Below are 13147 nucleotides of genomic sequence, written 5' to 3'. Positions count from 1 at the left end.
AATTAGTGTCCCTTCTCTATGACCTGGATCAAACCATGTGTGAATGTAAAACTGTGGTTACATCTCTTCTCTCTTGGTCCTCCTGCTACCATGCAAACAACCCAATGACTAAGATAAGACACTGAAAACATTTATAAAATTATGAATGGCTTAATGGAGGGAAATACGCTCTGGCTCATAATGCTAGTGAACACCTAGGCCCGAAGTCACCCCCCCCCAACCAGGCCTCAAAGCCTCAAGCACTTTTCAAATTGCACTTTTTCTCTAAGGCTAAAGCATCTTGCGAAACGGTATGTTTCTCAGGCTAACTGGCCTTGCTAACCAGATTGCAACTTTTCTTTCCGGGAACTGTGCCAATAGAGCAAGAGAAAAGAAACATCTTGGACACGCTGAACCGCAAGGCTCCTCGACCCACCCCCCTGGCTTCTCTTCGCAGCAGGAAGAGTCCAAAAGAGTCCCAAGACAGGAGCTTTCTGTTCATGCTCAGGGGAACTCATGAGGCAGGACTCCAGAAAAGGAGGAGAAAGGGGAGGGAACTGAAGGGGTATATATGCTCTGTGCAAATGGCTGTGAACTCGTGCTTGTTCTGTGAATCTATCACACTTGCTCCTTCTACCAGCCGGATGGTAGAATAAAGCTTTTTCTCTGAAACTATTCCCTTGAGTGTCTGTTGACTCCCATTTCCCTGTCCTGGGCGCAAAGCTCTTCTCACCCGAGGCTAAAAAGGCTACACTAGAAACTGAGAAATCTGAAGAAACTGATAGGCAGTTTAATTTCACATTTCTTCCAAGGTGTCCAACCTGACTGTATGCTTGTATGCAACCTGACTGCGGCGGGAAGGTAAACGGCGTTTCCATGCACTCTGGCACATTGCACCAGAAACGGTTTAGTGGTGCTGGACACATGACCTGGAAAAGCTGTTTCTGGACAAACATAGACCACTTATAAACGCCATCTCCAACTCCTCAAAAGATTCCATCAATGGTGTCTCTGAAAAAATTCACACATCACTTGGGAAGACAAGCGAACTAGTACCAGTGTACTGGAAGAAGCAAAGATCACGAGTGTCATTGCAATGGTTCTTCAACATGAACTTCATTGGACTGGTCAAGTTGTGCGGATGCCTGATTATCGTCTTCCAAAGCAACTACTCTATTCCAAACTTAAAAATGGAAAGCGTAATGCTGGTGGTCAACAAAAGAGGTTTAAAGACTCTCTCAAGGCAAATCTAAAAAAAAAAATGTAGTATAAACACTGACAACTGGGAAACACTGGCCTGCGAGCACTCCAGATGGAGAACAGCCTTGAACAAAGGTGTCATGGGCTTTGAAGACGCGTGAACTCAGGATGAAAGGGAGAAACGTGCTAAGAGGAAGGCACATTTAGGTAACCCTCAATTTGATCAACTTCTGCCTGGACACCTATGTCCCCACTGTGGAAGGATGTGTGGATCCAGAATTGGCCTCCATAGTCACTTACAGACTGTGTTCACGGAAGACAAACTTACAAATGATCGTCAAAGAAGAAGATATCGTTCTCCCCACCCCCCTTTATCTTCACAATAATCTTGTGATATAAATTAGCCTGATACTGCAGCCTTATGAGGCTTTGCCCTCGGGTGGGAAAAATATTGCGCCTGGGAAAGGGAAGTGGGAGTCAACAGACACTCAAGGAATAGTTTCAGAGAAAAGGCTTTTATTTCTACCATCCATGAACTGGTAGAAGGAACAAGTGTGATAAGTCACAAAAAGCATGCACGAGTTCACACTCATGTGCACAAGCATATATACCCCTTTCCAGTTCCCTCCCCCTTTCTCCTCCCTCAGGAGTCCTCTGAGCATGAACAGAAAGCTGTCTTGGGACTATTGGGATTCTTGGCACCCTTCCCAGGAAAGGGGTTTCAGAGTGTTCAGATATGTTTCAATCTCTTGTTCTGGCATGGTTCCCAGACAGAAAGTAAGTTGCAATGTGGTTCTTTAGCAAGGCCAGAAGGCATCAGAAAGGCCTGAGAAACAATGGACTGTGTTCCCTACTTTTGTTGCAATCTTTTTAGTTACAGCAAACGGAATGTTTCTGATGCTTAGCTAATGCCTTTTAGCTGCTGAGAAAAATGATTTTTGAAAAGCTCTGAGAAGCTTTGAGCCTGCTTTGGTGGGGGGTGACTTCGGGCCTAGGTGAGGTCACCTGTCCTCACCTTCCTTCATTACTGCTGGCCAAAGTTCACTCTGAGTGCTTCCAATACCGTTGCTCTTCTTGAGTGGGATTCAATCACATGCCAGCAAATTCAAGTTGCAACAATTAAAGCTGATCTGGAGTTCTTGTGCAACAAGCCTAGACCTCTGAAATATCAGACAATTAGGAAAGTGACAAGAAAATGAAAAGTGAAAGTGTGTGTGGGGGTAACACTTGCTTTGACAAACATAATCTAACCTCGCCACAAACAGATCAGGATGAATGTGCAATCAACCGGTCATATATAGAAGCTGACTAGGATTAAAACTCAGGTCCTCGTTCAACCACAAGTGAACATACTGTACCTCTCATCTCAGAAAACCCTCAAAAGCATATGAGAGTTACAGTATGGTTTACTTGTGGCTGAACTGGGACTGAGGGGACCTGAGATTTTAACGCTTACGACCTTAAAAATAAATACGATTGCTGTTATGTTTGTAATTGTGTAAGCAATAAATAAAACATTGAAAAGTACACAGCCAAATTAAGCCATTTCCACATAATTAGATCTAATACAAGGGTACTGTAACGGGAATTGGGGGTTGCTCGTGCGTAAGGGGGCTGCTGTTCTAGGCAACGTTGTCTGGCTAAACCTTTCCCTGGCTGGACAGCCCTTTCTCCGTGGCTGTGTCAGTCACTGGCAGAATCCGTCAGTGGGCGTTTCCTGAACTTCTTCCAACATAAAAGCTCTTTGACGCCAAGTCTCCGCCTAGCCTCCCTGCGCGGAAGTCTTCTGCGCAGAGTGGGCGTGGCCAGCGGAGGTCCTGGGCTCTCCCCGCTGGTCTCTGTGGAAGAGTCTTGGAGCCATCTCTCCGAAGTCCTTCCCTGCTCCCCTTTCTTCCTGGTGTCACGCCGATTTCCTTCCCCAAAGGAAGTGTTCTCTCTCTCCCTGCTGGTCCCTTCTCCTGCATCGTTGGGGAGCCTTACCTCCACTCTTGGCTCCGATGGCAGTTCCCTGACAGGTACCAAAAAAAACTAGCAACAAAAGCGAATGAAGGCGATGTTACAGGACACGGCCCAGCACTTGTGACGGAGTATTAATTTATTTAAATGTGTATATTATTGTTTTGCTTGTTATGTGTTTTTGTAACTGTAAAAGCACCCTATGATCCTCAAACTCATTTTATAAGTACTGTAATGAAATAGTAATAGCCTTTATTCATAGGCTTAACATATCCACGCCCCGCCTCACAGCAAGCGCGAGGCGGCTTATAAACGTTAACCACCAGTCCCCTCAAGGGACGCGTGTGCACGTGTGAACGCGCTCCCTGGGTCCTGAGGCGACGACTCCTCCCCCTCCAGCCGCCTTATAGACCCTCCTCGCCAACCCCAAGGTGGTTGTCACCAATGGAAGCGAAGGCTCAGAAAAAGCTCAATATGGAGACCAAATGGCCGAAATATTGGGAAATTTTGGAACAAGAAGGAGATAAACTGAAATTGTAGAGTTTTGAGAAATTAAAAGATAAAGTGCGAGACTGGCTTCATTATTATCAAATAAGAGAGGCCTATAATTTGGACCAAAAAAATGGCTTCCAGGTGGAAAAATCAAAATTGGAAACAGAATTGTTAGATCCCAAAACTGAGATACTTTCAAGAATGTATAACTTGCTGTTGAAATGGAATACGCAGGATGAAACGGTTAAATCTGCTATGATTAAATGGGCACAAGATATTGGTCGTAACATTATGTTTGCGGACTGGGAACAGGTGTGGACCACCGGTATGAAATTTACGGCATGTAATGCCTTAAGAGAGAATATTATGAAAATGATATACAGGTGGTACATGACACCAGTCAAGCTTGCAAAAATATATCATTTGCCCGATAACAAATGTTGGAAATGTAAAGAAAATGAAGGTACATTCTTTCACCTTTGGTGGACGTGCCCAAAGATTAAGGCTTTCTGGGAGATGATCTATAATGAAATGAAAAAGGTATTTAAATATACCTTCCTGAAGAAACCAGAGGCCTTTCTCCTGGGCATAGTCGGCCAATTGGTGCCAAAGAAGGATAGAACTTTCTTTATGTATGCAACAACATCAGCAAGAATACTCATTGCAAAGTATTGGAAGACACAAGATTTACCCACCCTGGAAGAGTGGCAGATGAAGGTGATGGAATATATGGAATTAGCGGAAATGACTGGCAGAATCCGAGACCAGGGAGAAGAGTTGGTGGAAGAAGACTGGAAGAAATTTAAAGACTATTTGCAGAAACACTGTAAAATTAATGAATGTTAAAAATGATGTGGGATTGGAAATAAGTGGCATTAGCAACAAAGTTATGAGAATATGCAAAAATGAATTGATAAAGGATGAAAATTTAGAGGTACAATATGTTAAGATATAGAGTTAAGATAAATGAAAGAGGGCAAGGATTTGCTGACTTGATTACTTAAATGGGAATACAAAAAGGGGAGGTGTGAGGAGGTCAAGGAAACAAGTTAACGAATTTAAAGTTATAAAAAAATGGATTTGTTTTTAACTATTTTCTATCTATTTTTTCTGTATTTTGTATCTTTTTTTCTATGTATCTTTGTATTTTTGTACTTTTTTTGTTTTCTTTTTATTCTGTAATTTTCTTCTTTTTGTAAACTTTAATAAATATCTTTTTTAAAAAATATTTATAGACCCTCCACGCCTTTCCTGGCCCCGCCCCCTCCGGAGCGGGAGGGGCGAGGAAAAGGCGGGAAAAAAACCCAAGCCCTTCCCTTAGACTCCTCCGCGAGCAGCAACCTAACCACGAGACCGCGCCTCTTCTGACGTCACTTCAGGGCGGTTGTCAGCCTTTGGTGGCGGTGGGACTCCGTTTCCCATCAGCCCCGGCCGGCATAGGCCAATAAGAGGGGGACGACGGGAGCTGTAGTTCTGTCGGCTCTCTCAGGGTTCTTTTTACGTCCGGCGCCACGTGTCGCGCATGCGCGTGGACGGCGGCGCTCGCGCTGCTGCCGCCGCTGCATCTCCTCACCGTCCTGAGGTAAAAGAAGGCAGGAGCTTCGCCCGGCCGCGTCGGCGGCAGCGATGGCGTTCACGCTGTACTCGCTGCTGCAGGCCGCGCTGCTCTTCGTCAACGCCATCGCGGTGCTGCATGAGGAGCGCTTCCTCCGCAGGAGTGAGTCTGCCAGGCCTCGGAAGGGGGGCGGGAGAGGGTGAGGGGGGTCCTGGTCTCATCCTCATCCTCAGTCTGGGGGGAGGAAGGCGGAGGGCCCGGGCCGAAGGTGGGGCTTCTGGGGCCACGTGGCATCCCTAAGACGTCGCCGTAACGTTAATTATAAGGATCAGCGCCGAGTCATTCGTAAGGGGAGGCAGTGTGGGGTAGTGGTTAGACAGCATGGCTAGGACCCGGGAGGCACAAGAAGAGCCCTGATGGATCTGGCCAGTGAGCCCTCCTCCCCATCATTCTGGCTTCACAGGGCCCGGCCAAATGCCCCAAAGACAGAGAAACCTGCGAATAGGATTAATTTAACATATCAATTCCAACAATCATTTAACATAGCTTCTTATCTTACACAACATTTTAGACTTCCGTCAACAACCTCTGAAGATTTTCCCTTCTTTATCACTTATTCTGCATTTCTTAATTTCTCTATTACTTTTAATTGTCCTTAATTAATAATTCTTTGCAATATTTCACAAAGAACTTCTTGCAGTCCTACTAGCGTAATCTGTTTATTACAATTGCTTTTCAAATAGTTCAGATATTTACTCCAGTCCTCTAAGAATCTCTGATCCCGCAGGTTTTGAATCCTTCCTGTTAATTTATCTAATTCTGCATAGTCCATTAATTTCATTTGCCATTCTTCTTTCATCGGTAATTCTTCTTGCGCCAATAGAATTATTATTAATATTATTATAATTCTCCTAGTGGGGCAGCAATAAGAGAGACTTCTAGCGCATCTGTAAAGCTGAGCAGGGGCTGGTATCGTTTTCAAAGTGGATTGAGGGAGGGCGCATGTTGAGTTCCTGCATTGCAGGGGGTTGGACTAGATGACCCCCGGGAATTCCTTCCAGTTCTACGATTCGTAGAATTCCAAAGTTGGAAGGGATCCCAAGAGTCATATCTTGCAACCTCCTACAATGCAGGAATCTCAGCTAAAGCATCCATGTTAGAGGATTACATGCAGGCGCTGTCTGAAGGAATTTGTAAATAATACTTGTCGTTCGAATGTTGCCAGCCTGACAGGTATGGTACCTTGGGTTAAGTACTTAATTCGTTCTGGAGGTCCGTTCTTAACCCGAAACTGTTCTTAACCTGAAGCACCACTTTAGCTAATGGGGCCTCCTTCTGCTGCTGTGCCGCCGGAGCATGATTTCTGTTCTCATCCTGAAGCAAAGTTCTTAACCAGAGGTACTATTTCTGGATTAGGGGAGTCTGTAACCTGAAGCGTATGTAACCCAAGGTACCACTGTATTTGTGTAAGGCATTTTTTTTAATTTATTTTTTGTATCACAAATAGCATAACAGAGAGTCTTTGGGGAGAGGGGAATCTTCTCCCTCCCCTATCCCAGTGTTTCCCAAACTTGGGTTGCCAGCTGATTTTGGACTACAGCTCTCATCATCGCTAGCTAGCAGGCCCATTGGTCAGGGGTGATGGGAATTGTAGTCCAAAAACAGCTGGAGACCCAAGTTTCGGAAACCCTGCTCTATCCAGACTGTATTATGCTTTGGCACCAGAGTGGCTACAGGTGCAGCTGATGTGCTGTAGGAGCAGATGTGGGTTGTCAGTATTGCCCTGGGTGCAGCACAGTTGCTCTCAGTAAGCGACTTGATAGTAGAGCTGCTACTATAGTTCACCTCACACTATAGTTATCAAGAAATGGTTCTAGCCTCCCAGTCTCAAAGGTTAATGTAAAAGCAATGCAGAAAAGTAGTGATAGTGTTGTTGTTTTTTAAAAAATGGGTATGAAATGCCATCTGTACCAAATGAGCCAGTGTAGGCTGGAGCTTTTTTAAGTTAATGATAAAGGAGGCTGACGTGGAATGATACAGAACTTTTCACATAAAGTTCAATTACAACTTTTATTACCCTCTCCTTACAAGATCTTTTTGGCTATTTCCCACCCCGCCTTACAGTTGTTTAAATCACTTGTCAACTCACTCATTCTAGTTTCAGATCACCTTCATGTGGGTTTGTGGTTGCTCAGATGAAATTAATTGTGAGTGCTGGTTTAGATCGGTGGTCCTTGTAATCTCGTTAATTGTGGTAGTGAAGCAGTAAGGAGAGGTAAGATTTGGAACAAAATCAGGCAAACTCTGAGCAAATCATTGTGGGGGCAGTACACAAAGCTGCCCACCTAGCAGTTCGAAAGCACCCCTAAGTGCAAGTAGATAAATAGGTACCGCTTTATAGCGGGAAGGTAAACGGCGTTTCCGTGTGCTGCGCTGGTGCTGGCTCACCAGAGCAGCTTCGTCACGCTGGCCACGTGACCCGGAAGTGTCTCCGGACAGCGCTGGCCCCCGGCCTCTTAAGTGAGATGGGCACACAACCCTAGAGTCGGACACGACTGGCCCGTACGGGCAGGGGTGCCTTTACCTTACACAAAGCTGAAGTGCTTTGAAGGTTTTGCTTCATATATTTTAGCTGCGATCATTGGTTCTAATCAGTGGTGGAAATACTAGACAATCAGTTTTCTGAAATTCTGGTTTCTGGTGGTTTTGCTTCTCTCATGATGCATTAAATTTATTTCATTTATTTATTTAACACCACTTAACTACAATAGTCTCTAAAGCGGTATACAAGAAATACAATACAAAAAAGTAAAAATCAATCAAAGCTATAAAATCAAACTGCAGTTAAAATGCCTGCTAGAATATGTATCCAGATTGAATTATAATTTCAAATGGGCTGAAACAGGTTAGAAGTCTGCTATTTATCGATATTTGGGCTTAAAATGCTTGCATTTGTAAAATACATTTTTGGTTGATATGACTGATAATTTAGATTATGTATTTGCATGTTTACTTAACAAAAATAAAATTTCTGAATTATAGTTGGCTGGGGAACAGACCAGGGAATTGGAGGATTTGGAGAAGAGCCCGGAATTAAAGGACAGTTAATGAACCTTATTCGATCTGTACGAACAGTTATGAGAGGTAAGGTGGACAAAATGTTATTTTTAGCAATATGTTGTTGTGAGTGGATTTGTTTTACTGTGTTCCGTACCCCATATACCTAGTATTACTGTGGCTTTTACACACTGATGGCTAATTTAAATTGTCCTGTCCTGAGTTGCTTCATCTGGGCAGCTTCCTGTTTGGTTGCACTGGTGCAACACCAGGACAAATGATGTTGCACTAACCAGGATAAAAACCTTCACATTTAATCCTGCATAGCTGACTAATAGAAACAGGCTGTTAACTTATTTACTAGGCTTATAAGTTATAACCATGAGAAACTAACGTAGTGGCAACACCAATGTCTCTCTACTCTGCTGTCCCTGTGTCCTGTCAATCTTATGGGCATCATTGCTTCCTTCTGATCCTGCCTCCCCTAACCTATCCACTCAGTGCTGTAGTTTCCCTGAAGCATGTGAGACTCTCTGACCACAACCCCCTGCCTTCACTGCCACACCTTTTTGAGCTGAAATGGGAATGCAGGGGCATCCAAAATTAAAGTGTTTTTTCCTTTAAGCAAATTTGGCCTGAGAGAATCTGGATCAGACCTGTGGAGCCAATAAGGTTTCTACCCCTGCTTTATAAAATGCATTGCTGAAATCGTTGCTTTGTATGCTTGCATGCAGAAAATGATCTTGAATGTCTTTGTTCTTGAAGTTTATTCTCCGCTTAATGCAATACTATGTTTGTCGTTAGCTGAGAAACTGTAATACCCTTTCTGTTTTTCTTTGCAGTGCCATTAATTGGACTGAACACCGTTACAATTGTGCTGCTCTTGTTGTTTGGTTGAAGTTGGTGTCTTCCAATCAACCTGTCCAGTATCTCTAACATACAGACTGCAGACCAGTTTATTCATTAGGATTCAATTTGGCTTTGCTTTGGAAGCAACACATCTGTTTCAATAAAGACACCATTTCTATTTATTGTATTCCTTAATATTCAGCCCACTTCATAACACCAGAGGATTGGAATCACTGCAATCGTGCTGTACGTATCCTGAACCAGAACCAGATTTTTTCATTTAATAGTATCAAATGTTTACAGTATGCATTGTAACATATTGTAGTAAGTACTTAAAGATTCTGTTTCTTAACTCCTCTGTTGCTCAGGGCTTATTTTTCCAACGGTGTACTTGAGATGTGCTTGTGTTTTAAGTTGACCTTTCATTCAGTTTCTGAAGAACTGAATGATGTAGACTTTGCAGACCACTAGGTCAAATATGGCCCATGGACTATATGAATGTCACAGAAATGGAAATTTTGTTACTGGCACATATTAGAGGTTTTTAAATAGACTTTTGATAGTTGATCAGTAGTATATGATTTATATCTTTACACAGCAGTGACATTTTAAGCTTAACAGTTCGAAATCTGGTGACATGTTGCAACTGCTATATAGCCAAACTTAGAAGAGTAAGACCTAGAAATGGAAACATGTAAAACTTCATTTGGCAAGTACAGTTTATTAGTATGTTTTACAGTGGATCTTTATCCTTTCCCAAGATTTTCATTGTAAATAATTGTGGATACTGTGTGTAATCTGTTTTGGTGAAAGAATTTTTAAATATTGGGGAAAAGAATCTCCTTTTTTTGAAAAAATGTGGCTGTACTTCCTTTTTTTAGAAAGAGAAATGTAAACAGAAATCCTCTTCAGTGGGTGTTGGAGATTAAAAATCTGTTCAAAGCAGATATTACTTAAAATTCAGACCATAGAAATGTGCCCAGTAAAATGCACTATTTTCCTGATTCATATATTTAAGACTCTGAATCAGGTTTTTGTTTGTCTTGGAAGATAATCCAAGAGAAAACGGGCCTGTGATCAGATCATCCCACATTGGAGGGTGGGAGGCAGGCAAGCAAGGGAAACTGGTGAGCAAAATCAAATATTTTTTTTTCTTTTTAACATCTGAATGCTTCTAGCAATCCTTTGCATGTTTACACAAAAATAACCCTGGTGACCTTAAAACCCAAGTGACAATTGGTATTTACGCTAATAGGGAATCTGTCCATTAATTGTTACGGATACATTTCCTGAAATCTGAGTGTTTTCCCATTAGACGCAATATGTATGATGGGATTCCACCAGCTCTTGCCCATTCGAAAGATTCAGTGAAGGTTGTTGCCGAAGGAAGTAACTCTCCTGAATTAGTACAGTGCATAGGAAGAAAGGGATTGGTTGGTCCTGGGGGAAGTAGAACTACATATATAGTTCAATCGTCAATGGTAGATGCATGCAAATCAATAAGCTTAACAATGTGGAAAAACAAATTCTACCACATCTTAAGTTAGTTTCAGAACTGCAGATTCTTTGAGGGCATGATCAAGCAAAAGTTATGGCACATTAAAATCCATTATTTAAATGGGTGGGTTAAAATCATAAAAAAATCTGCCCCTGAAATTAAAGGGACATAAATGTTCAATTTTGGCTGGATCACAACCATAATGTCCCATTCCCGCCCCCCGCCCCCAATTTTAACTACAGTATTTGATTTGATTTTTCCATTATTTTAAGCATGGCATATGGGCTGTTGTCTTTCTCTTTTTGTGATGTGAGCTGCTTTGGAACTCCATATTAAGTCTGAACAATGAAATTGAGTTGTGCGATATAAATGGCACAGCATTCCACATTGGGGAAGGTTGAAGGCAGATGGCAGTCAGAAACAATTCTCCCTTATGGAAGACGGCAGGACACGAGAAAGAGAAAGAGCTATTTCTGCTGCACAAGAAGCTGCACAAATCATCACATTTCCTCTTAAATTGGTCTATGTTAGCAATCCTAAAGACCAGATGTGGATAACCTCTTTCCGTCAGGGGCTGCCCCTTGGGTAATCTTTCAGGACTGAAAGTGGGTGGCTGGGGCTAAAAGTGGGTGGAGCTCTGAAACAAAGCTGGGATGCGAGTCCTAGCCCAGCTTTACACACTTCGAAATAGCTTGATAACAGCTCATAACTGCTCAAATACATGCCAAAATAACATTGTAAGACAAGACTAATGGCAACCTTTCTACTGATGAATAAAGGTAAAGGTACCCCTGGCCGTACGGGCCAGTCTTGACAGACTCTGGGGTTGTGCGCCCATCTCACTTAAGAGGCCAGGGGCCAGCGCTGTCCGGAGACACTTCTGGGTCACGTGGCCAGCGTGACAAAGCTGCATCTGGCGAGCCAGCGCAGCACACGGAAACGCCGTTTACCTTCCCGCCAGTAAGCGGTCCCTATTTATCTACTTGCACCTGGGGGTGCTTTCGAACTGCTAGGTTGGCAGGTGCTGGGACCGAGCAACGGGAGCGCACCCCGCCGCAGGGATTCGAACCGCCGACCTTTCGATCGGCAAGCCCTAGGCGCTGAGGCTTTTACCCACAGCGCCACCCGCGTCCATCTACTGATGAATAGTATGCCACAAATATAAAAACAAGATGTGTATCCCTATTACTAAAATAACCAATAGTGATAGTTGAGGTCTATGGACTCAATCCACACGCTGAATCTTGTGCACGCACCCTTCATCAAATATTTATCCATATTACATCAATAGGAGCTTCTTGGGGAGACCTGCCTCTTTTGCTAAAAAATCCTTGTTTTGAGTATAGATCCTGGACCGTGGTACTTTTTCAGAAGTAAAAAGTTTAGTCTGTGAGAAGCAATCTCTTGCTTGCAAGTATGCAGCTTTTGGAAATACTGTTTGGGGGAGCATGCAAGAAAGGGAGGCGGTAAACTTTGAAAGCCACTCACATTTGCTCTCTGCAATAAAGCTTTGGGCACTGGCATTTGCTCCACCACCCACACAGTGCTGTGCTTTTAGCAGCTGAATGGTAAGCAGGTTTCAACAGGTGAACCTTAATTCCCACTTCTCTTGTACTGCCTAAGGTGAACTGCTCCTGGGTGTTAGGGTGATCCAATACAAGAGAGCACAGGCTTTCTGTATCCTTTATACGTTCTGGCTAGTCTCTGCGAGTGTTAAAAGTGCAGCATCCCACTTTCCCGTTTGGGAAATTTGGATTGCCACAAAGACGGGCAGAAGTTCAACAGGAACGCATTTTCTGTTGAACTAGAAAAGTGGCTATAGCCTTCATCTTCATTTGCTGCTTGGTCCTTTATCTTCCGCCGCCCCGATCCAGTGCATTCTGCTGGAGTCTCCCAAGTTTATTACATTAAGCCAGTTTCTGCAGACTGGCTCTGTCCCATCCGCTTGCAAGACACCGCAAAAAAAGGGCAAAAGGTGACTATCAACAGTGCCTGTTTGCTAATGTCAAAATCTGACCGAAATGTTAAAAGCGGGAGCGTCTAGTGGGGAGACATTAACTGTGTGTTTCAGGAAAATATGTTAGGGAAGTGCGGAACTGAAACGAAACAAAGGCCCGCAGGCGTTCGTTTTAGCCACCTGCCGCGTCCTTCCTGGGTCCTTACGCAGAGAGACCTTCCGCTTTTCAAGCCCCGCCCTCCTCCGCCTCTTGCGGCTGAGCCGCGTCGCTCCAGCGTCAGGTCATTCGAACAGAGGGAGGGAGCTGTGAACCCCTCTCCCCGTTTGCCGTCATGGTACGGCCCAACTCCCGTGGCGACTAAGGGCGAGGGCGGTACCAACTGTGCAGCAAAAGGGGGAGGGCAGAAATTCACCCTCTCGGCTGGCAATGGACCAACCCGCGATGCGGTCCTCTTAGCTGGAAGGACAGGTCCATCTCATGAGAGAGGGAGGGGGGCGTGAAAACGTTGGTAAAGTCCCCTCTTCTCTCGCTGATTTCCTTACCTTGAGACGTGGGGGTGAGGCACGCCAGGTGAGGAGCGCTTTTTTCCTGAAGGTGGGGCTG

The 13147-nt window shown here is 44.0% G+C and overlaps 1 protein-coding gene across 1 annotated transcript; it reads left to right on the top strand.

The window, feature by feature from the left end:
• The first annotated feature begins 5153 nt into the window (after window positions 1-5153).
• IER3IP1 (immediate early response 3 interacting protein 1) lies at window positions 5154-9935 on the top strand. Its single transcript, XM_053408547.1, has 3 exons — window positions 5154-5344; window positions 8225-8326; window positions 9082-9935. Exons 1-3 carry the CDS (start codon window positions 5254-5256, stop codon window positions 9135-9137), a joined length of 249 nt encoding a protein of 82 aa, XP_053264522.1. The 5' UTR covers window positions 5154-5253; the 3' UTR covers window positions 9138-9935.
• Window positions 9936-13147: the final 3212 nt, after the last annotated feature.

The sequence above is a fragment of the Podarcis raffonei genome, chromosome 11 (assembly GCF_027172205.1).
Source record: "Podarcis raffonei isolate rPodRaf1 chromosome 11, rPodRaf1.pri, whole genome shotgun sequence".
NCBI classification, from domain to species: domain Eukaryota; kingdom Metazoa; phylum Chordata; class Lepidosauria; order Squamata; family Lacertidae; genus Podarcis; species Podarcis raffonei.
Note: the sequence above shows the minus strand (reverse complement) of the source record. Positions and strands in the feature narration are given on the sequence as shown.